The sequence below is a fragment of the Anomalospiza imberbis genome, chromosome 3, assembly GCF_031753505.1.
Source record: "Anomalospiza imberbis isolate Cuckoo-Finch-1a 21T00152 chromosome 3, ASM3175350v1, whole genome shotgun sequence".
Classification (NCBI taxonomy): domain Eukaryota; kingdom Metazoa; phylum Chordata; class Aves; order Passeriformes; family Viduidae; genus Anomalospiza; species Anomalospiza imberbis.
In genome coordinates this window covers 102,369,955-102,393,480 of record NC_089683.1, presented here as the reverse complement: position 1 = coordinate 102,393,480, position 23,526 = coordinate 102,369,955, and the positions used below count along the sequence as shown (strand labels likewise).

The following is a 23,526-nucleotide window of genomic DNA, read 5'->3' as shown; positions in this document are numbered from 1 at the left end:
TTTTCTTCCTGCTACTTCTCTCATCCTTTGCTGGATAAGTAAAACTGACAACATAAACCATCTCCCACCGAGGGACCTGCCCCGAGCTGGGTTTTTCAGCATTCCCACAATTCAAATAATAATTAGGTCGGGAGCGGAGAATAAAGTCAGGGAAACGATCCTAGAAAGGGATGAGTTGATGGAGATTATTCTAAAGTGAAAGCAAAAGGCTGGTTGTTCTGTTGCTACTGTAGGACAACTAATTGTTAAAATTTCCAAGGAGAACAGTCGTCAGTGCTTTTCCTTTATCGGGGCAACAAAACAGATTCCTGACATGAAGGCAGCACCGACCTGTAAACTTCGGTGCTAAAGTGCAGATAAAGGTCTTGCTTGCCCAGAAACGTTGAGTCTGCAAGTACACATTAGGCAGACCTTATCTATTGACCGTGTGGGTCATTATGTGCGTGGGGAGAGAGCCTTGATAAACACCAGAACATCCACAGAACAGAGATAGGGGCTTCCAGTAGGACTCTCTGGAGCCATTGCCGTTCCCTTGGAGGCTAGGCGAGGTGCACACGTTGTTCCCCTGCGGAATGGCTCTAGGGCAAGACAGATGGTTTCCTAAATGAGGGGCTAATCCCACCATTGACCCTGGTGGCGCAGGCGGAGCGGGGCAGCGGAGCCCGGCACGTGCGCGCCCGCAGGTACTTCCAGAGCTCTGCACTCGCTGCGGTTCAAAGGGCAAAGTGGAGCAGGTTACAAAAATCTGAAGAATTTGGTATAAGAGGAAGAAAGCCCAGCTCCAGACAGGCCGGTGGAACCCCTGGCTTCCCTCTGGCTTCGCAGAGCTGCCGGCTGCGGTGCTGCTCTTTGGGAAGCCGAGGAGCAGGGATGTGGCCTGGCTTTGTCCTGGACTATTAAATACTTGTGTTTGCTGCCCTTAGCTCAAACACAAGTGAATTTTCATTGCTTATTTTAGGATTATTGGTTGTCTTATTGATTTTAATATCTTACAAAAATACTCCAGGAAACTCGGTGAGCCAAAAGCTGCCTTAATTTTAATGAGTTCATCCTTACTGACTTCATTTTGGAGACTGAGTTGAGCAGACTGTCAGACTGGGAAAACGGCTGCTCGTTTTGGTGAAGGTGGAAGGGAGGTGGAGGTTTTCTTTGCCCAGAGTCCCTTGATTTCTGAGTGATACAGAGAACCTGTTGCAAGAGGCAGAGCACCCTTGGAAAATGAGCTTTGGTTATTTTTATTTTCCATTTTTGTTTCTACTTTTTTTTTGGTTGGCCAGATTTTGTGGCAGGTATTGTATTTTCCCAGCTCTTTGCTTAGCTGCAAACTCTCATAATCTGAAATATTTCTGCTATGGTGCTACATCCTACATACATGCTATGGTGCATACATGCTATGGTGCTATGGTGCTATGGTGCAGCTGCCCAGGTACTGGTGGAGGTTTCCCAGGGCAGGGAGCAGTCCTCGTTCACAAGTTTCTTTGAAATATCTGCTAACAGCAGGCAGAGATTTCTCCTTTGTGGTTCACTTTGGCTTGTTCTCATGTCGCCTTTTATTCTTTTTTCCGCTTTTCTGAGAGTTTCGGTGACAACCTGAGGGAGCGGTTAGCAAAGGCAGGCGTTCCTGTCAGCATTTTCACACGGGTGATGCAAAGAGAGCTGAAGCAGACGCCCCCCTCCCCGGGGGCGATTCACGGCTGCACAAAGCCCCTCTGCCCGCAGGAATTCTCGGGCTGAGCCCTGCATTCCTTAGTGACACCAAGATAAGCAGAGTAGGAGAAGGTGAGGATGGTACCAGGCTGTAAAGTTTAAGAGGTGAATGTTTCTTACTGGCCGTGATCCAAGTGATGGTTAAAAATGAAAATATCCTGAAAAAAAAATCTGGAGAATGGATTTAAAGCCAACAAAATAACTGTTTCACAGGTCTGTCCACAGAGCAAGCACAAGCAAGACATTTTCCTACAGAGAAAGGGGAGAGAATGGAAGAACAGGATTATTTAACCTGAGGTTTCAGAAAACGACGGTGTGTGTGTGTCTCCTAACCTAGGCTGAAGGCAGTGGTGAAATCCCCTATGGAATTTGATGTAAGAGCAGCAGGATCCATCTGACATAGGCAGGGCTTTACCCTGACCTGGCTTGGGTTTAATTAAGCACCGTGTACAGAATGGGCTGCAGCTGAGCTGAGGTGTAAGTTTCCTGAAAGTTTGTTTTCATCTAATAACATTCCTGTCCAGGATTTCATCTCTGTATTGCAAAACTTCAGGGCAGACGCCCCTGTCCTGCTTTCACTCATTCTGGGAAACCTCTCCCACATCTGGCACTGTGCAATTAATAACGTTTCTACAGCCCACTGAGCCCTTGGTCTTAACCCTGTGTATAAATAGGTGTGATGAGCTCATGAGAGCCAAAAGTGATCAGGTTATTGCACAAATTAGGGAGGGTGTGGAAGTCCACGTGCATTGAGGGAATGTCCGGAGCCTGGTGGGATGTGCTGGGTGACATTGGGGGGATGAAAGATGACTCCAAGCTGTGGCTGGTGCAGGTGTCAGGCAGAGCAGGCTGGGGCAGGCCTCCTTCCAGGTGCTGCCCACCATATCCAGCCTGGAATTTGGAAGTGCAGGAATGCCCTGGGTCCTGCCTTCCCACTCCAACCTCTCGAGGAAGGAGTCTTACCACTGAAACCTCTCCTCTTTGTAGGAAGAGGAGCTGCAGTCACATGCAGCACTCAAAGCAGCTAGATGAAGAGTTTCCTTTCCCACCTATTCCCCACCTGTGGTGAAAAAGCCTTGCAAAGTGAGTGGGGCAAGGAAAAGATACAGCTGAATGACCTAAGGAAATACAGAGAGAGGGCATCAGTAGGGGGATCACCCTCTTAAACCTAAAATGGCAAAGGACAGGCCTTACAGCCAGCCGGGATGAGCTGGCAGAACTCCTCCCTGCAAAGCAGCAGTGAAGGATTTAGTTGAAAGGCAGTGACACATTGGGTAAGATTGAAGGAGGGGCAGGAAAGAAAATGGAAATATTTGCTAGTTTCTCTGAAATCCCAGCAGAGACAGCTTGAACTGCAAGTGAACGTGCTTGTTTAGCAATGAAATGAGCCACACTCTGCTAATGAGAGCTATGCTCAGATTTCCCCTGTCTCTGCATTCCTGTGCTCAGGTCACGTAGGCAAGTGGCAACTGCAGGGCCTCCATGCAGCACTCTGGGACAAGCTCTGCTGTGAGAGAGGCAAGCATGGGCTGTGCTTCCCAGGGAGCAATCCACAGGAGTCTGGCATTGCTCGTTGTCAAATGAGGGGTTCCATGCAGGCATGGTCAGGATCCTCACTGCAAAGCCTAAGTGGAGACTGATCTAGAAGGCAGCTGTCTATGGAAGAGGTGCTGGCACTAATATGAGCATTTAGCTCTCCCATGGCACCCTTAGGCAGGCTTTAAATATGGCCAGTGTTTGGACTTGGGTGGATCTCACAATGTGAGAAAAATACTTGGCTTGTGTCAAGCAGGTGACAAGTGAGTAAGTTCTCTTCTGAAGGAAAACTGGATGGTCCCTCAGCCTGTATAAAAAGTGCTGACGAGAGGGAGGAACAGAGGGCTTGGAAGCAGGCTGTCATTTTTTCTTTTTGCAAAGTGTTGAGCCGTAGTTTAAACTGCACAAACTGGGAGTGATTCCACTGAAGCCCATTGACAGGAGCTGGGGGAAAGCAGAGCACATGGCATGAAAATCAAGGGCTCTCAGTTTCCAGTGATGTTTATGAATTTATGCTGTGATTTCTGCAGCATCCCTTTATGATATGACAACACCTGTCCACTGTATTTCTTTAGATATGTGAAACCAGTTTTGGTTTGTCCAGTAGTTTCATGAATTCGCACTGTTTCTCTCTGTCCTTGCTTTACAGGGTAGTATCAAATTTCATTCACTTTGGTGGATGTGTGTGGCTCCTTCCAGCAGGCAGAGCTGCTGGCTTCAGATCTGGCTCCTCAGAGACATCCACAGCTCCTCTGGGAAACCTGTGCCAAGGCCTTACCGCACTCACAGGGAAGAATTTCTCCCCAGTATCCCATCCAGCCCTGCCCTCTGTCAGTGGGAAGCCATTCCCCCTTGTCCTACCACTGTGTGCCCTTGGCAAAAGTCCCCTCTCCAGCTCTCTCATAGCCCTTCCAAGGGCTCTAAGCTCTCCCCAGAGCCTTCTCTTCTCCAGGCTGAACACCCCCATCTCTCTCAGCCTGTCTCCAGAGCAGAGGGGCCCCAGCCCTCTGAGCATCACTCTTTGCATTTGCACACATGTAAAATAATTTCTACAGGCTTTTCAGATCCTCACATGAACAGCTCAGCTCAGTGAGATGTCACAGTGAAACAGAGTAACAGGGACAGAAAATAGAAACATACTCATAGGCCTCTTTAATAGTTTTAGATCTTCCTAAAGCATATTTTTCAACCAGGTAAGTAACAATGTTCCTCAAAAGATGAACCTTTTGGATCCAGTGTTGCCAAGATGAATGCTCTGTGACTTCTCTGGCTTTCAGGAAACCACTTCAGTGGATGAAGGTGGACATGGCTTCTACATTTTTGAGCAACTGAGTGACCACTACAGGAGTTTCAATAGCTTAGTCTGCAGGACTTTGGAATGTTTTGTATTCTCAGGGCAAGTGTTAGACAAACCACGGAGCTTTAAAATATGTATTTATTCAGCTTTACTTCTGATAAATGCTGGACTCTTTAACAATGGCCAGTTAACAATGGAAGTTGCCTGGCTGTAACAGAGAAGAAAATTCACTGTACCATATCCTCAAGTTACTTGTTCTGGATGCTTAAACAGATTGCTGCAATTAAAAATACTAGATTTTAAAAAATGTCCAGTGGCTAGACACTGTTTATTTAAAAATATTGAGCTGTACAAAAGGAAAACACAGATGATTAAATTTTCTCAAGTATTGATGATGGAGTTGCCATACTGCATCCAGTGACCTTAGCTTCAGTATTTAACAAAAACTGTAAACCATCCCAGTCATAGTACAAGACTGACACGTACAATAATTAGTAGCCAGCAATTAACAACCAGAGATATTTTTGTCCAATCTCTGGTAGTCTTAGCTATAAGAAGAAGCAGGCAGTGGGAAGAGAGTTTACTTCATCTCATTCCTGACCTCCAGTTAATTTGTGGAAGAGTTCTTCATCCAGCGTTTCATTGTGGTCCTTGGAACGTGTTGACAAGAAGATGTAGCCCCCGATATACTCATGGATGATTTTGCAGTCTGCACTCAGGCACGTGAAAGCAATGGACACATTCTGGTCAAACTCGATGGCAACCTACGGAGAATAGACATGGCAAAATTAGACAGACAAGCTCGTAAGAAAGAGAAGTGTGAGAACACAGCTGGATCACAAATGCTGTGACAAAGCCTGCCCCTGCTAACCAGGAGTTCTGGGTCTGCTGGATGCTCAGGGTATTTGGCTGCTTGGTTTTGGATTTGCTGCTACATCAGGGCCCTCTCGTGGTGAAACATTTTTGCTTGTTCAAACAGGCAACAACATCTTTTAGCTTTTATCCAATGGCATACAAAGTGAACACTGGGAAGAGCAGGAATGGCACTCCTGACTCTGTGTCTAATGAATAATGTTTAATCTGTCCATTGCTATGTGCTGACCTAAAATCTGCCTTTGGGGTCCCGGTTTTGGTTTCCAGCTACCATTAGTTCTAAAATGCAGCTAACTGAGCTTAGTTGATCACTGTGGATTCGGCCTTTTTAGAGAGGGATTTAATGTAAACCCAGCAACCTGACCCAGAATTACAGGCTCTGGTGTAGACAGTACTGCAAGAGAGCAGTAGGGAGTGTATCTGATCTCTCCTGGCTCCTGCAGATGGATGTGGAAAGCTCCACAAGCAGGAACAGTTTCCAGGCTGCTCTAATTTACATCAGGTCACATTAGTTCCACCCCAGAAATCTACAATTTATAGCACTGGATTCAAGCTTTGAAGCACCAAATCAGGGACCACACATTGACACAGAGTTGCAGGCCTTGTAATCTCAGTTTGGGATCCGAAAGACAAACTGGGTTCCTGTATCCTCAGTCTGTAATAGAGACTGAACCACCACAATGTAGAGGATGATGCATGAGAGTTAAAATGAAATTTTTACTGACAGAGCAGTAAACACAACATGTTGGAATTCACTTTCATCCCATCAAAATCAAGGGCAACTTGTCAAGAATAAGCTTGGTAGGAACCTTTAAAACTGGTGATCTGTTTCTGATTTTTGACTACAGACTCCACTAAGAAAAACTGCAGACAGCTTATTTAATAACATGTCACAACATGTTAAAAATCTTTTCAGTGAGGTTTGAAAGTATTTTCTGAAAGCATCCTTGAGTGTGTGAAATGCAAGGGCTGAAGGCAGAGCTGTTCCAGGTTTACCTGGCGGATTTCCCAGTTCACATTCCACTGCTTCATGTTGGAGAACCTCCACGTTGTGATAGGATCTCCTGTAGCCATATCTATCCGTATCAGCCTGTTATAGGACACCCCAAGCACATCATCCTTCTTGCTTCCTTTAAACCTGAAAAGAACCCAAAGCCTTTGAGCAGATCTGCTTTGCAATGATTTCTGGCTAGGGAAACATTTCAGCTGCTCACCTCTGCAAGTGCAAAAAACAACAGCCTGGGGTTGAGGAGAGCTTGGACCCATCTTTAGAACAGGATTTGTTATAAAGCAAAAGTGTAGGCTGGTGAGCCATGGTGGAAGATGGAAAATAGTCAGGAAGGTAGATCTGGCTGAAATCTTTCCAATTCATTGTTTCCTGCTAAAAAAGTACTGTTCTTCCCAAATGCATGAACTTGATTATATTTTTACTGGAAAAAATGCCAAGAATAATTTTTGTTGCTTCATTTCTCTAATGTTGAAACATGTTCCTCTAGTTATATTAACCTATATTAACCTAAATTATATAATCAAAACAACTGATATATACATGTTTTTCAGTATAAATCACATTACAAAATTACTGAGGCATTTTAACATTTCAACTTTCTTCTGATTAGAGATGAAAAATAAATACAAAAGCATCAGAATCTTTCTGGGACAGAATTTTTTGAGTTGGGAACAGCTAGGAACGGATTACTCTGGTAAAGAAACAACCTTCCTCTACCTTCATGCTGAAAGCTGGAACAAATCTCATCTGCCTGCTGTATTTTCAGTATTTCTGATCCTGTTTGTGAACCTTCTCTCTTTAGATGCAGCTGGACCTTAGGGAGAAAAAGTGACCTGGACACAATTTGTGCTTTGCTTAATGCCCTACCAAGATACTGCCCAGCAGTGTGCAGCAATTCACCACTACAAAATGCAGTTTAGGTGTTGGGTTTGTTTGTGCTTTTAACAGGATTGATGGTGACAGATGGGGCAAAAAAATCTGTACCTGTGGTAGTAAATTCAACAGGATCAGAGACCATTTTTGGGCATGGAATTCAGGGAGAATTCTGACTCCAAACAAGCAGTGCTCTCTCAAGTGACTCTGAGGCACAGTCTGGAACCTGGGACATCCAAGGACCAACATGATCTCACAGTTCACATGAGGCTACTGGATTTTGGGAAGTCACAGTTCAATAATGCAGATGTGGGCTGTTCTATGGCAGCTGGCCTCTGCCAGAGCGTGGTTCCCAGCTGCTTCAATTTGTACCACAGATGAGTCCTAGCCAGCCCTGGAAGGCAAATTAAGGAAGGTGCCTCCAAGTACGGTTGTGTCAGTAATTTTCGGCTTTTTGGTGTTTTGTCAAGAGAAACAGCTGCAGGTCAGATCTCTGCTATGTCCAAGGAAGAAGCTGCTGTGAACACAATGGGACCTTTTTTGTGCTCACTGCTCTTCCAGATTAACTTTTTAAGGGCTCACTGCTCATCCCCTTAAAAAGAGATGATTTGTTGTTTTCTTGATGAAATACAAAAGAAATTAGCATTTTATCATATTGCAATGAACAAGAGTCAGAGTGAACACATCCTGCAAACCTGAGCACACCAATTAGACATGCATTTTATACATTTTGGAGAGTTTATGACAGTAAGAGTTTAATGCTAGTGAGAGGTTACTTCAGGCTAAACCCAAGAGGTCTGTACCAAGGCAGATGTAATGCAGAGTCTCACTCCAGGAATGGAGCTACCAGGTGCTACTCCTATAGAAAAACCAGCAGGATGGAAATCACAAAAATTAAAAGAAGTCTGTGGGGGAAAAATAGAAAATGTTCTTGGAACAGGGTGTCAAAGAATTTCCTGCAAATCACTGAGCATGAACTTGTTATGGCAGCTTGACCTGAGTGAGAGTGCAGTTACCTTACAACATAGTAGGACAAGCCAAACTCAGGGAGGGACTGCCAGGCTTGGATAAAACGCAGCTTGGCCTCCACCAGGGACATCTGGGATATATTTTGGTGGGCTTCCAGAATCCGGGCAGTCAGCTGGGAAACACAGGAAGAGAGAAAGGTTTCAGCTGACTGGAGAACAAAAATCCTGTTGCTTTCACTAAATCAGAAATCATGAGGTCTGATGCTGTGTTCAGACACTTTGTTGTGACTTTGTTTGTGCAGATGTAGCACAGAGGGCACCTGGGGACACATCCCAAGTGCAAAGGGCAGAATGGACAGCAAGGTCTCAGGTCTGGGTTTGTGCAGCACTGCCCCGACTCCATACACTGCTCTGGGGATCCTCCTCAGGACAGGAAGGCTGAGCTCTAGCACAGCAAAAGCAGGACAAAGAATTAGGTGGAGAGCAAAGAAAGACTTGAAGGGCAGGAGGACCCGAAGACCCTGTTGATTCACATGGAAACAGTGGCTTGCAGCCCTTCCTTTGTTACTCTGAAGAGACTTTGAGGAACAGCATTATCAGGAGCAGAACATCATGAATGACTTAAGCCACGGTGTGGATGTAGGAGAGGTGCTTGGAGGAGGTGCCAAGACACCTGTCCCCGTGTTCAGTTTGAAGAAAAGGCCTCTTGTAAAGGGACAAATGACTATTGCAGGGAGTTGTACTGCGTGGCTTCCAAATGCTGCTTTGATCCAGCCTCATCCCTAAGCAACCACTGGAATCGCCCACGCCCAGCCATAGAGCCATACTCACGATACCTGCTTGGACTTGAATTTTTTGGTGTAGCGTGGTGAGACAAAGCATTCGGGTTTCATATCTACATTCTCTGGCTCAGAGGCAGCCTGGGAACACATGGTCCAGTTCTTCATCTGGAGGAAGGAAAGGATCTTTTGGACCTCGGGCTGGTAGGAGCTGTCGGCCATCGTTCTGCCCTTGGAGGCTAAAACACAAGCAGCCATCCACTGAGCGTACTGATCCTCCTGAAACAAAGACAATTGTTTGTTACTGTTCTTCCTCCCTGACTGGACTAGTTCCAACTACACCTAGGTTTTAAATTTTCTAAGGAATTCAGTACCTTGAAATAGATTCTCTTGGAAATTTTATTGCATGACTGGTTTTCAACTACTGAACACTTTTTACACAATTTGATCTGATACGTTTCAATAAACTGAAAACTAGTGTAAGATCCTTATCATGCTCTCCTCATCTGAATGGGGAGAGTTCTAATTAAGAAAAAAGAAAACAAAATCCAAACCTCAATTCTCTGACAACATTGGAATAAAATACTGTAATTTTTTTTTTATAGTTTGTTCTGGCTTTTTTCTTACCGGCTTTACTTGGCAATTGATGGTAAGTGCAAGATGACTTACTGTCCTTATGTGCCCAGAACAATTATGTATTTGTTAGGCCATCACATAATTCTTAAATTTTCCAAAGATTTAGACAATAAACTCTCTGCAACATCCTCATTTTTCTATACAAATGCTAGAACAGGACAATCTGCCATAAATCTTGAATTCAAATTTTCTCTTATTACTCACATTATCACATCTTAAATATACTTCATTCATGCCATCTGCAACAGGAATTAGTAATTTGATTCCAAACTTCTTTGCTGCAACATTTACATCTGGTACAACTTCACATCCTAGATCACAAGGAATCAGAAGGAAATTAATTTATTTCATTACTATATCAGTAACTTTAATTACTGCTTTAACACTAAGGAACAGTGCTTCCTGGTTGTTTTTCTTTGAGACTAAGGGCCAGGACTTTGAAGCTTAGGCCCTAATGAAAGGGTTTTGTTCCAGTTCACTGCCTGGTCTGGCTTGCCAGGGTGATGAGCGCTCTGAGCTCAGAGAGCACTGAGTCGGCGTGGAAGTGAAAGGATGGGAGTGCTCCCAAAACCTCAGCCTGATCTTAGGAAACGCTCAGCACTCGAAATGGAGAGGAACTGGTGGGAGAGGCTACTTGGTGAGGTTCCAGCCACCCTGGCTGTTTTTCCAGGCATTCTCTGATCTACTGAGGATATGCAGATTGGGATGCAGAGCCATTTGTTCACAGGGGTCAATCTTGTATTTCAAAGGTTTCCTCTAGGATGAGTCCTGGGCATCACTGGTTCCCTGATGCTGAACAAAGGATGTCCCTGCAGGAGCAGATGTAGATGGAGGCTACACAGGGTGATGGTGTCTGTGTGCACAGCCAGGGCTTCTCTTCCAGCAGCTGGCTGAAGCCATGGGAATCCCCATGCAGGACACAAACGAGGCCCAGAGAAGGCCCTGGAGCTGTCCCTGCACAGCAGAATGCAGGGACAGCCTCTAGCATTCCTGCCCATGGCATCATCCCTAATCCTCTGCTGCCACTGTGTGTTTGCCAAGGACACGGGGGAACACTCCCTTTAATGTCAAGTGAAAGTGTTTGAAAATAAAGCATCCCACAAGTCACATTCCCTACCTGACTCATCTTGAAGAATTCAGCAGTACAGGGGATTTTACAAATCAGGCTCTGATAATCCCATCTCGGGTTAAACTATTGAATCCTTTCTGTTTAAGCTTCTTCTGCAGGTGCAATCTGCCTGCTTAGGAGTCTCAGGAATTGGAAAAGCTCTCAGACTAAATGCTGCTGTGCTTGCCTTCCTGAATCTATCAGGGATTTCTTGTTTTATTCAGTCCACAGATGTAACAGAAAAACAAAGGAAGGAGAATTCCTACCTTTTAGATTTAGTTTCTCAATAGGTTCTCCCTGTGCAGATTCCTTGTTCTTAAAATAAGATATTGAAGTGTCTCTGAAGACAAACCAATATGTCTTGATAGCTTTGAGTGCCAGCTTCTTGGGCCTACCAGAAAAAAAGAAATCCCATTTGTTTATATCAACACATACAAATTGCTAAGTCCCTCACAAATATTGCAGAGCCTCTGAAATTCAAGGCCATACCCATGGCTTTGGTTGGGTATGACACCTCTGTGTCAGTGAGGGGGTGGGAAATGCCTGGATCCAATCCAGGTTATCCCAGGTATGGATGTGGTTTTTACTCCAGATTTTAGGTGAATTCCATCTATGTTTTTTTCTCATTTATTTCTTCCATTACTAATCAAAGCCATTCCCTTCTAACAGACTAATTTCTCCCATGAACTCAGTAACACAAATGTAACCCCTGATTTATTAACATGAATTTACATCAGTGCCTTATCTTGAATATCTGCACCCATAAAAGCAACTCATATTCATTGTAAGGAAGCAGAGATCAGCTGTTTTGGCTTAATCTGAATCATATCTAATACAACAAAATTCTATTTCTTCACTAAGTTTACAGAAGCTTTGTAGCCCTCCAGGAGAGAAAAGCAGAGGTATTAGCATTTGAGTAGAGAAAATGTGAGTGGAGAAATACTTCACAGCTAGTGACAAAGGTCATCAATGAAGTGAAAAAGAAGAAAAAAGAAAAAAAAATCCAGTATTTCCCTTTAAATCTAAGAGGATGGTACAAAGAGTATACAACCAGCTGGAAAACAGTGATGTACTATATATACTCTTATTATGTATACCTCCAGACCCTCTCTAAAAATCCTAGTTTAGAATCCTTTCTAGAAAATGGAAATTTTAATGTTTAAATTAAAAAACCTTGGATTTTCCAAACTACCAAATAATTTGGGTTTTAGTTTTCCAATACAGCAACATTCATCAAAAATAAGGGACTATAATTTTTTTAAACAGGTAAATATTTTTTATATCCTTAAAAAAGTGGCTGAAAACTTTTTAGAAAGCTTTTTCTTGTTGTTTTTGAAAAAAATGTTGCAATTTTCCACAATACTGTCCCCACATGAAAGTAGCATTTACTGTGGTGCATACTGTGAATTAACAGGAAAGAAGTTCACCGTAGGAACAGTAAGCAGTGGGACATGCACAGCTTTGCATTCAGGTTTACAATTAATCAAATAATGATAGCCACAAAGTGTTGTTGTTTGAAGGAAAGTTTTACACCCTACCTGGATTTTACAATGCCTTAGGTTTGGTAAGTGATTTAGCATTTATATAGGAACATTTTCATGATGATAAATAACTGCTGAATGCTTATAATAGCAAACTGTTCTACTGCTGGGGAAAAACAAATAACCTATTGTTAAAAGCCTTAGTTCCCTTTCATCTTAAGCCACCTTCATAATAAGAATGTCAAATAAAATTCCAAATTGGAAATTAATAATTAACAATTGTTAGCTGTTAACAACAGTTAAAATTTTTCAGGTGCAGTTTTCAGTTCCCAGATTAAAAATACCATCTGTCAACGGATGAATCTGATAAATACTTGTACAACAGAACACTTTATCTTTCTAAAACACAAAGACTGTTTTGTGATAAAAGGCATCTTGAGGTCTCTACAGTCTCTACTGTAATTTAAATCACCCATAAAACAAGATACTACAATGAGATCACAGAAACTCATTTTGATATTAGAAAAAACAGATTCCATGTTTGGTAAGAAAGGGGTAATTTGGATGCTCCTTTGGTTTAAAAAATACATTCCCTGGGGTTACTTTCAGAAATTCTTCTTAGTGACAGCTGCAAGTTTTTTTCTGGATTTTTACTGGCAAAAAAAAAAGCAAATATGATTGAAAATAAAACTTAGGCTCTTTTGTTTAGAGATGATGACTGATGAGCACTAGAAAATACAGACAGCAGGGTCTTTTAATAAGTACAAATACAGCTACCCAGCATCCCAGGAGTGGGAAAGATTTGCCAAGGAACAGGAGCTTTGTCAGAAGCAGGAAGAGAAAGACTGGAAGAGAATATTAGGCTGGTTAGACCTATCTAGGGTCTTTGTCAATTCTTAACTGTCAGATGTACTGTTAGATTAGAATGAAAAACTCAAGAGACCTCTCGTAACGTAAAGCTTTTGGTTTTGTATGTTTTATTATTAATTTTAACAACTCACCTAACTAGCTTGAGATTATCAGCAAGTTTTGGGATGTCTGTGATGTCCTCCTAATCAGGAATAATTAGGAATAATTTTAGTACAGTGCACTATGTAATCAACTGTTAAAAAAATCAAGAACCAGGAAGGCTCATGAGAGTCAACAGATCTGGCACAGCAACAGGAATTCCAGGATCCCAAAGGACGTACCAAAATGTTGCTTTTATTTCCACCTTCCAGTGTCACTTCCAGATTGGAAAGGGCGGCTTCTACTTCATCCACTTCCGATTCACAGGTGGAGTCTTGTGTCTCTGATGATAATGATAACTTGCTTACATGGTACTAAAATAAAACATCAGCATCCAATAGTCAATGCACCAATTATCAACACACAATCACAGAGTTTGAAAACAGATCATTTGGTCTCCTGGGTCTTGGACAACTCAGCAGGAATCAGGGGGGTTTCCCAAGGAAAAAGCCATGTTCATTGTGACTCCTGTGCAATGGCTGATAATGGTTTCCTATTTTAATTATCAGCGTTTGTATTTCTCTGCTGAATAATTGCCCCTGTTCTGGGAGGCTGCTACATTTGGATCCCTAGTCCTGCCATCCATACAAGGTGGAAACTCGGAAGCAAGGTGCTCTGGTGTTCTGCAGTGACAGGCTGTGGATTCTTGGCAGCTCTGTTTACATTTAAAAGGAAGGAATTTATTATTAATGAAGGTTTGTGCTTTACTACCTGTGGTCAGAGACTAAGCCATGCTCAGTTATGTTAAATTTCCAAGTACTCCATAGTATCCCTATCTTCACATTGTGCTGTGGCTTTTTTTCCTGTCTGTTGGGAAATGGGTGTACACATGGTGTACACATGGTGTATTACAGGAATTTTCAGAAAGAAGAGGTGATGGTAGGTGATATGATTCTAATACTGATATCAAAATTACATTCTGGGTGCAGATAACATTAGTGAATGTTTCCATAATTGTTTGAATAATGGTGTTAGTGCTGCTACTGAGTTTAGTTGCTTTAGCTGATGGATGCTGCGGATTGTTTCTCACCCCAAGAGCAGACCCCCAATCCAAGCAGAGCTCCTGGGCTGGGCTCTGTCCCTAGTCTTGTCCTAACCTGTGCCTGCCTCTTGAGGGAACAGGTTTTGCAACTGGGCTCAAGTACGTGCCTGCAGCGCGGCGAAGATGAGCATTTCCTCCTCGGTGCAATCGATTTCCTCCAGCAGGATGGCCCAGCGGGCCTGCTCGTATATTTGGTTGATGCGCACCGCATCATACTGCAGGGAAGAGCAAACAGCGCCCATCAGTGACCTCAGGCACAGCCTCACAGCCAGCTGCAGCTGATCCAACACTGGGCTGAGCTGCAGTGCTTGTTTCCTTCCTCCTCCCAACTCTGTTCCCTCCTTGCCTTGTACCAGCTCATGTGATTGTGTGCATGGTCCCAGGGCTTGCTGTGCCAACAAAAAACCAACCAGGAGCCCCTGGCTGAGGCAGAAGGTAAGGCTCAACATCCCCTTTTGAGGCAGGAAGGCTTGGACTGGTGTAACCAAGATGTGAAACCACACTGGGAGAAAATCATGTGACACAGCTGACTCAAATGTAACCTGCAGAACTCTCTTGTTCCTCACTTCCTTTCTTCCGCTCTTGGCTTTTTCACTTCTGGTTCTGTCTGCCTTTGCACTGGCTTGAGGTTTGGCAGATCTGCTTTTATTCACTATCTGGTTTTTGGATAGTGATTATTCCTTATTATCTACTTGGTTAATAAGCTGAAGTGACTCACAGAAATGTTCAAGCCCCAGAGCTGCTGAAATGTAGGTGATGGGAGGGTAAACCTTGGAGCGTGACCTCTCCCAGCAGAGGTGAGATATTAAGTTGCCTGAAGCTCTTTTGGGTCGTTTCATCCTATGGCTCCAGGGCTGGCTGGGGCAGAGAAGGGCAATGCTTGGGCTGGTGAAGTTGAGACATGTACTTGGATTTCAGTGGGGTTCCACTACACCCAAAAACATGCCAGATAAACTGGAAAGTGCCCTGATTTCTTCTGAGGGCTTCAGCCCAGAAAAGCTGTGAAATTCAATGAGGACAGTGCAATATTAATGTCATTTTTAAGCCAAATTTCAAAAACTGGACTCCTTACATCATTTAGGATACTGCTAGTCTAGTCTTCCCCTTAACTTTTCCTGTTAAAAGAGATGCAGAAAGTAAAGCAGCCCCTCTAGAAATAAGGATACTGTTTCTGGTGCTCTTCAGATCCCATCTTTAAATTTAAAGATCTTATTTCATGTGAGGAACAGTGATTCAGTGTCCAGAGGGTAAAAGTGCAGCCGTAGCTGAGGGGAAGAAGCTGAATTTGATCCCTCTGAAGGGCTTGTTACAAATCCTAGGTAAAATTCTACATAGAGCTATATATATTCTATATTGCTGTATAGCTCCTTGACATGAAAGCAGGCAAATAATGAATAGCAACAAAAACAAGGCTCTTACTTTTGGATTCAAATCAAAGAAAGTGTAATATTTAAAGCGTAGAAGAAGTTGATCTTCCTCCAGAACACCTTGTTCCATAAGTGATCGAGATGAATCCAGCCAACTGTGGAAGAAAACAACCCACAGAGCCATCTGTACAGGAGAAACCATCACACCTGCAGAGCTCCAGTGCAATTGTGAAACAAAAGTGGGAACAAACAGCTCTAATTCCTCTAAATCTAGGGGAAATTCATGTAACTCAAGAAGGTGGAGCATTCATATAGACTTCCAACTTCCATTTTCTGTGTATATACAATAAGCAATGTTTACTTGTGCAGAACTCCGTCACCTATTTTTAATGCAAAATTATTGAACTTATCTACATGTATCTTTCCACTGTCTACTTAAAGCCTTTGGAATTTGCCATCCAAACCGTCCTTTAGCTGTGTCCACTGTGCTCAGCTGAATTTGCCTTCATCTAACAGCAGACTTTAGCCGAGAGCCTGCACAATGACATCATTCCTCATTTTAAACCCAAAGGATCTCAGGAGAGGCACCTTACCCTGCATTGAGCTTGGCTTTGTCAGCCAAAGTCCGTGGCTGGTACATCTCTGCCAGCATCTCTGGGGAACAGGTGGGATGACTGAGGGCCAGGATACTGCAGTTCTGCTCAGCCGAGGAGCCATCACTGAACCAAGTAATTGTGGAAGAAGCTGGTGACCCAGTGACAGGATCATAAACAGGTGTCATGGTCTTACTGTATAAACCTGGATTGGCTGCAAGTTAAGTGCATAATGTTATTCCCATGAAAAATGGTCCTGTCCACTACTTTCCACCATAAAAACCCTTTTCTTTCAAGACAGTCTCCTGTCTGCTGTTTCCAGCTGGCCTTGTCCTTTCACAGGTGAGGTGACCTCAGGGACAGAAATGCTCTTTGTTGCTCTGTGAGATCTCAGTTGTGTTGGATGCAGGAAATACATGCTTTCAAGCCTTTATTCCTCATTTTCCTTGCAGGTTACCAAATTTCATGAACATTTTAAGCATTGCCCCCCTTTTTCAAAGGGCAGCTGCATATCCTATGTGCAGGGCCACAAACTGTTTTCTAGAGTGGCTTATATCAATGGAAAGTGAAACATTTTCTAGAGACAAGAGGGAAATGCTGACATATTGGAGATTTCCTGAAGCCACTGATTTCAGGTCCACTATGTCTCCAAGACCATCCTACATGAAACTGGCCTCATTTGCGTAACGAAGAATTTCTTCCTCCTTTTGACTTCCAGTCAGAACAATAAAATCATATTGTTTTTTCATTACCTGGTAATCCAGAACTCACTGGAGAGTTGCACAGGTTTAAGATATCTTCTGTAGCTTGTTCTTTGCTGTTCTTGTCTTTTTTCTTTTTCTTTTTGAGTGTGCCTTCTGATTGCTTCAACAAAGAGAGTTCTTCTGACCGCCTGATATCTACAAAGGCAGTTTGGGAAGTGAAGCAAGATGATTACATCCAATGATTACACCCATGGTTGGTAACAGCATTTCAGGAAGCTTCATGTTGCAATCTGGACTTTATTTTTAGCAGGTTGAAAGTAGTAGCTGTGGAAAATCCACTAATTCTATAACAAGGCCAAAGACTTTGGGCCATAAGTTTGGACAGGATTTAAATCTCCTTTTGTAGGAAATGTAACTGCATTTTAGAATGCCAGGAAGAAGCTCTTTCTCCCTAACAGCACTGCAGTCACCTATGAGCATAATAACCTCTGTGAAGTATCTAAATTATGAATAAGCAAGGACCACTGTAATTGAGGTTGATGCCTTTTATTATACAATGTATTTCTCATACAAGATTCTGTCTTGGTTCTCACTGTTCTCTAACGCACTACTAATCCAGACAGGTATTTCCAGTCCCAAACCTGGCACTTCATTTCTGAAAAACACTTTTACCCTGGGGTAAGCAAAGACATTTTTGACAGTATTCACTCATTCAAAGTTACAGTGTTTCTGTACTGACTCAATCTGGAGCGAAAATGTAGGAATATTTAATTTGGCCAAATGCCAGTTGGACAATTAATGGCATCATTATATCAGAGCTGTTAGGTATAATAAAGACACTGCACCTTTCACAATCTACTGCTAGGAGATGAAATTGAAAGTGGATCAATATGAGGCAGTAAATTCCTTCTGAAGATGAGTGTGTTAATGGACTAAGCTTTGAAGATCTTAATTAAGATGAGGAATTTAATCCCTATTTTACCCAAAACCAAAGGGTACTACTTCTGCTTGTAGACTCAACTGATTCCCATTGATCACAGGCACACATCTGGCATGCTCCAAACCCTCTACTTGGAAATATTCCATTATTGGGAAGAGTGGGGGACTCAGCACTGTGACACATTCATGGACTGGGCTGGGGTTGTTAGGTGTGCCCTGACCTGAACAGATCTGAGCATACAGAAGTCTTGAACATCTAAAACATGCTACATCTGAAGTGAACACATATAGGCAGAGTGGGATATCATTAATGTTAGTGAAAATAGGTGATAAATCAGTTGACACCAGGAAAATTGCCTCTGGGGAAGGGCTGGTGTAGGATATTGATAATCTTATGCTCTTACTCACTGGCACAGAATAATCAGGATCAAGTCCTACACCAGGAGAACAAAGATTCCTAGAAAACTGCCAGCTTTGACTATTCAGTACTCCTGCAGCTCGTGGGACACATTACTGACAGTGCTTGCATCAGTTATCACAAAGACTAAGAACCACTGACACGCACTGCATACAGAAACCCCCAAAAACCAGTCTCAAATTTCTCTTTGAGCTAAACAGTTTTGTGAGGAAGGACTTCACATCAAAACAAAGTCACCCAATAAATGCTCCAGCTTAGTTGCCAGAGGAGATTTATCTTTACTTACTGAGCATTTTGCAGATGTCACTGACAGCTCTGAACACCATGGAAGAGAAGCTGACTTTCAGTCTCACAGTCTTCATGTTTGGCAAGCGAAGCCGCAGCATTTTGTGCTGAGTGGTAAAGATCAGCTTAGCATCTGCTTGCACCCCACATTTATCCAGTGTCCAGTGGGTTTTCAGAAGCCAACATTTTTTTTGTTCCCACCAAAAAGCATAGTCTGACCAATCTTGTGCTATTTCTGGGAAAACACAAAATGGTTACTAACAAACTATGGAGTATATATACAAAACACTTGGTTCGGAAACAGGTCTCTGCAAACACAAATATTTTAGATTAAAGCAGCAGCTACAGGTCCCAGCCTAGATCCTGTTTGCTGAATTCTTGTGGTAGTCACTGGGAACCAACTTTGTTTTCCCTGAAGAGCTAACCTAGGTGCTAACTGTGGCGCTGCCTTAGTCTTGCAGATATCCACAGGGAAAGAACATCTCCTGAATCTTGTGTTACATATGGTGCAATGCTGTTAGGATTTTGCTGGGATAAGGACTAACAACAAAATCTTCTAGTTCAGAACTTGTCAGTGCAAGCTGAAAATCCTCCTACAAAATCTCCTGTGCACCAGATGGGCACAAGCTCTTCCACAGCCTACTGGCAGCAGCACTGAGCAGCTCATCTCAGTGTTAAGAACCAGCTTGAAGTCCATGGAAGTCTTAGTAACACACAGCTAAGCAACAGCACATGCACAAGGAAGGAGATAAAGTATTGCTGCTCTCAATTCCATGGGAATTCCAAGACTATATGACTTCCCAGATGTCAATATGTAGTAGCAGGTAAAGCTTCTGTGTGATCTTGGTCAAGCTGTTTCAGTCTTTGCATCAATCCTTGCTCCTCATCAGCTCCATGAGGCAGATGCTATTCCTCAGCATGTCCATAACACAGCAGAGCCCTGTCCTACTCTGGAGTCCCCTGGTAAGAGCTGTGTCTCAAGAGAGCTGCTGACACAAGTCAGTTACAGATTTGTTTTAAATATTAATACAGAAAGCTTTTCACACCAGTTGAGTATTTAAAAAAAAATACTGTGAAAAATTATTCTTCTGACTCAGTGGAAACTCTGTTTCCGGCTGAACCGTGTGTCTGAGTGTACAGAGAGGGTGACAGATTCTCTTCCTGTGCTCCCTTGCTGTTCCTGTACACAGGGGATTTTACTTTTCACTTCCTAACTTTGACTCAGCTAGTCTTGGCTTTTCCCAGCTCTTCCCTACTGTATCTATGCAATGGATAATATGGCTCAGACTTAGGCTAGAATGCCACAATAGCACAGGAAACAGGAACTTCTGAAGTGTCTTTTAACAACTCACCCTCTCTGACAGGCATGGCTGGATAAACAGGGCATCTCCTACCTCTCCTGCCCCCCAAACCACACACTTGTACCATCCTTCTGGAAAGGGACTTGAGTTGGTAGCCTGGTTTAATTGTTTTCATCTAACTGAAAGGCAACCCCAAAGTTTTACTGGCACTCTGGTAACACAGAGAGTGGAACACAGGGAGGGGTTCTGACCACAAAAACCCCTGGGTCTGAGAACCTCCACACTCTGTCCCGTGACACAGAAGTGAGGCAGTACCATTTCAAAACACACAGAAGCCTTCCTTCATACAGGGAAAGCTGCACATATTATTTAGTAACACTGTAAATTAAACAGGTCTTTACTCACTGATTTTTTCTACTAATTTCAGCATCAGTCCTCCAACATGAAGGTCCCCTGTGACCTGTAGCGGAATTTCCTTTTCTACACCTTCATGTTGATGATCAACTGTCAGCAAGAGGTCCCAGGTGTGTGACCCATATTCAGTTGAGGAAACCATCTTGGGAAAGGTCTGTGTAAGCTCTGCAAAAGCAAACCAACCAAACGAACAGGATGTTTTTCCTCCACTCTGAAACAAATGCATTTCTCCATAGTCTCAACATCATTCCATGCTGCCAGGACTTTGCAGTGGCCTTGGATGGAACTTCAGAGGTGTTATCTTGTTATCTCTGAACTAGACTCTGCTCCTGCAATTGCTCTTGCAAGATAGGAATGTGGGATTTTTTAGTTTTATTCTGATTTTGCCACACCCCTAACCCAGATGCCTCCATTTGGGTAGACATAGCTCAATTTTAGCTGGGTTTGCCCACCATCCACTGCTAATCTACCAGCCTGGACACTGTAAAGCCTACAGTTGTGGGATCTGCAAAATCTGTGGGATTTTGTTGACTTGTACGCATAGGGCTCTAATTTTTCTGCATATCCAAGTTTACATTTGCAGTTCTGCCAGCTTGCTCCCACAGGATCAAATCCAGAGAGTAGTTTTACCTATCTGGGTACATACGAGGGGAGACAACTTTAGTGGCTCTCTGCCAGCATTATCCAGACACAGATCTGCAGTTCCTGCTGACTTACACAAGGATGTAGGCATGTATCCTTCTCAGCAAGGTGAATCGTCTGAGAACCCACCAGGCTCCTGCCAGGACAGGTGAACAGTAATCATGCCAAGCCAAACTAGAGGAGACGCTCCAAGCAGAAGCTTTGGTTAACATCAGCTGGGTTCTGCTGAAGAAATAGCTTGTAGGTATAAGGTAACTGATGCTGCAGGTAGGATTTGTGATATTTAACCAGTAAGACAGCTCTTTGTCCTGAAAAAGGCCTTTCCAGTTGAGGTGCAGGCACCAAAATGGATGAATTCCATTTATTGCAAACTTTCAATAACACACAAGAACCCAGCTCACCGACTCTTGTTGAAGGGGCCCTACTCAGACTGCTTTAAACATAGAAAATAACTAAGCCAGAAGGGATGTAGCAATGTTACAGGCTGTTGTAGATCTTCTTAAAAACAAGTATTTAGTAATTTAAAACCTGATGTCAATGCCACTGATATAAAATATGTCATCAAAGGGATAACAGAGATGAGGTGGTAATGACAAACATAAAGGCAATGAAAGTGTATATATTAAAGATTAGATGGATTTCCCCTTAAACAAATGACATTATAAATGAATAATCTGACCAGCTCAAAGCCATCCTTTTAGTGGGAAATCACCTTACCAGTGAGTTTCACTGGGAAGGGGCTGGGAGTCTGCCCTGAAGTTCCAAAATTACACACACACATAGAGAGCCCTAAGTCAGAAAACTGCAGCTTCATAACCGTGTGACTCCAAGAGGCCAACTCACCCTATGGAGCAAGCCCTGTTGTTAACTGGGTTCTTACATGTGCCAGCCTACACCTTTACACTAAGCAGTTACTAAACCAACAAGGGTTGGTACTTATCCGAGAAGTTTGCTTGGCTTGCCTTGGTAAATAGAGGCATTGTATTGGACACTGGGAACACTGCCTTTCCTGCCTTTGGGATAAAGGATTTTGAATTTCTGCTGCTGCGTGCCACATGGATTTACAAGCTGAGGTATGCATTAGACCAGAGGCTACCCGTGCAGGGGAAGGGCTGTGGCTTTCCTAAAGCATCCAAGACCCAGCTCCCGAGATGGTCTCCCAGGCAGGTGAGGCTTTCCGCACAAGTGCAGTACAAGGTGAACAGGACAGCTGTTGTTGCTATGTATTCATAGCAAAACAAAAGCCCTGACTTTAGAAAAGTCAAAATGCCCCTAGTCATGCTCCTAAGCATCAATAAACAACTTCAAAAGTAATCCATGGCCAAAGGATGACAACTGTGGGATTTTATTTCAGGAGCACGGGGGTGCAGTCCAGCAGATGAACTCTACCTCTGCCCACCCTTGTTCCACTATAAACCATTATTGTTGCAGAAAAGCAGCAGTCTCATCTGCCCTCTTGGGCCAGCAAAAACATTTAGGAACTGATCTGGATTTTTTTTTTGGCGTCTTTAGATTAGGTTTCGCTTCCCAAACTAATTCAGCACACAAATGCCTGTGCTGACACGGGTGAAAATGAGCAGCCCAAGGGGTGGGTGAAACCCTTTCTTTCACCAGCTTGGAAAACCATGGTCTCAGTGCACTAATCCTGGCACTCCATCATTCCCTAAAGCCGCGCACCTCCTCACTTCCTCTTCAAACCAGCAGGTTTCAGTTTGAAGATAAGGCAACACTTGTAAATCTACTGGAGTACGCAGCACAAACAAAGCCTGGTCTCGAAAACGGGGCAAGCAAACCAAGGAGGACAACGAACCCCTCAGTATTAAACCCCAACCAAACCCACACCAAACCAAACCCAACCCAAAGCGACAGGGTTTACATCTTACAGCCTTCAGGTCAAGCCTGGATCTGCTCGGAACGCGCTCCAGCTCCTGGGCTCCACGTGGGAGCTGCAAGGCCTGGCAAGGGTGGATCAAACAGGCCAGAAACGTGTCCTCAGGCTACTGCCGTCTCCACTCGGGATTTCTGCAGCGCATTGTGGCCAACTCAGCTATTGAAAAAGGAGCAGTGTCTCTGCAGATCGAGCTCTCTGCAGATTTTAGCCCTCACAGCCCCAAACTTCAAACGCTGAGCGGGAATGGAGAAAGATGTGAATCGTGCTGGAGCAAGGTGCTAACGACGCGGGGTTAAGGTCAAGAGGGTCCCGAAATATCTCTCGGGCCTGGCGCAGCTCGGAAGGTGCCTGGGGGAGGCGGCCTGCGGCGCCCACGGCAGCGCCACTTCCACTTTGAGGAAGTGCCGGGCAGCCGCGGCCCCGCAGAAAGGGCTGTAAAAGCAACAACCCCGGGCAGTCGGGCACTCCCGCCCCGCCGCAGGTGCCGCGGGGCAGCGCAGAGCCGCCCGCGGGTGCCCCGTGCCGGGGTCGCTCCGGCATCGCTCCGCGCTCCCGACGGGCGCCCCGCGCTCCTCACCTGCCGTCCCCGCCGGCAGCGCTCCCCTCTCCTCCCTCGCACTTCGCCGCCACCTTGCCTCTGAGAAACAGCGGGGGA

The 23,526-nt window shown here is 44.0% G+C and overlaps 1 protein-coding gene and 2 long non-coding RNA genes across 6 annotated transcripts; 1 reads left to right on the top strand and 2 right to left on the bottom strand.

Annotated features, from left to right (window-relative positions):
* Window positions 1–4,660: 4,660 nt before the first annotated feature.
* FERMT1 (FERM domain containing kindlin 1) lies at window positions 4,661–23,526 on the bottom strand. 4 transcript variants are annotated; one of them, XM_068186104.1, is made up of 16 exons: window positions 23,449–23,503; window positions 20,969–21,116; window positions 20,330–20,503; window positions 18,625–18,858; window positions 17,030–17,176; window positions 16,278–16,491; window positions 15,737–15,839; window positions 14,425–14,532; window positions 13,458–13,589; window positions 13,269–13,318; window positions 11,053–11,177; window positions 9,883–9,989; window positions 9,100–9,321; window positions 8,312–8,436; window positions 6,410–6,551; window positions 4,661–5,304 (listed from the first exon to the last, which is right to left on the bottom strand). In XM_068186104.1, the coding sequence occupies exons 2-16, from the start codon at window positions 21,069–21,071 to the stop codon at window positions 5,131–5,133; spliced, it is 2,160 nt and encodes a 719-aa protein (XP_068042205.1). In that variant the 5' UTR covers window positions 21,072–21,116; window positions 23,449–23,503; the 3' UTR covers window positions 4,661–5,130. The 4 variants fall into 4 exon arrangements, with proteins under 4 accessions (XP_068042205.1, XP_068042206.1, XP_068042208.1 ...); XM_068186105.1 differs by lacking the exon at window positions 23,449–23,503 and adding an exon at window positions 21,698–21,823; XM_068186107.1 differs by lacking the exon at window positions 20,969–21,116 and having other exon boundaries at window positions 23,449–23,526.
* On the bottom strand, window positions 6,781–8,268 carry LOC137471642 (uncharacterized). The gene is made up of 2 exons (XR_010997745.1): window positions 7,668–8,268; window positions 6,781–7,614 (listed from the first exon to the last, which is right to left on the bottom strand). It is a non-coding gene; the product is annotated as an uncharacterized lncRNA (long non-coding RNA).
* LOC137471641 (uncharacterized) lies at window positions 22,075–22,282 on the top strand. The gene is made up of 2 exons (XR_010997744.1): window positions 22,075–22,147; window positions 22,191–22,282. It is a non-coding gene; the product is annotated as an uncharacterized lncRNA (long non-coding RNA).

Excerpts from the sequence above, each read along its gene's own strand:
- FERMT1 (XM_068186104.1), bottom strand. The coding sequence starts at position 21,071 with ATGCCTACATCCTTGTGTAAGTCAGCAGGAACTGCAGATCTGTGTCTG. Across the intron at positions 8,437-9,099 it reads AAAAATTCAAGTCCAAGCAG|CTGACTGCCCGGATTCTGGA; the intron begins GTATCGTGAGTA and ends TGTGTTTCCCAG. Across the intron at positions 6,552-8,311 it reads TTGTCCTACTATGTTGTAAG|GTTTAAAGGAAGCAAGAAGG; the intron begins GTAACTGCACTC and ends GGTTCTTTTCAG.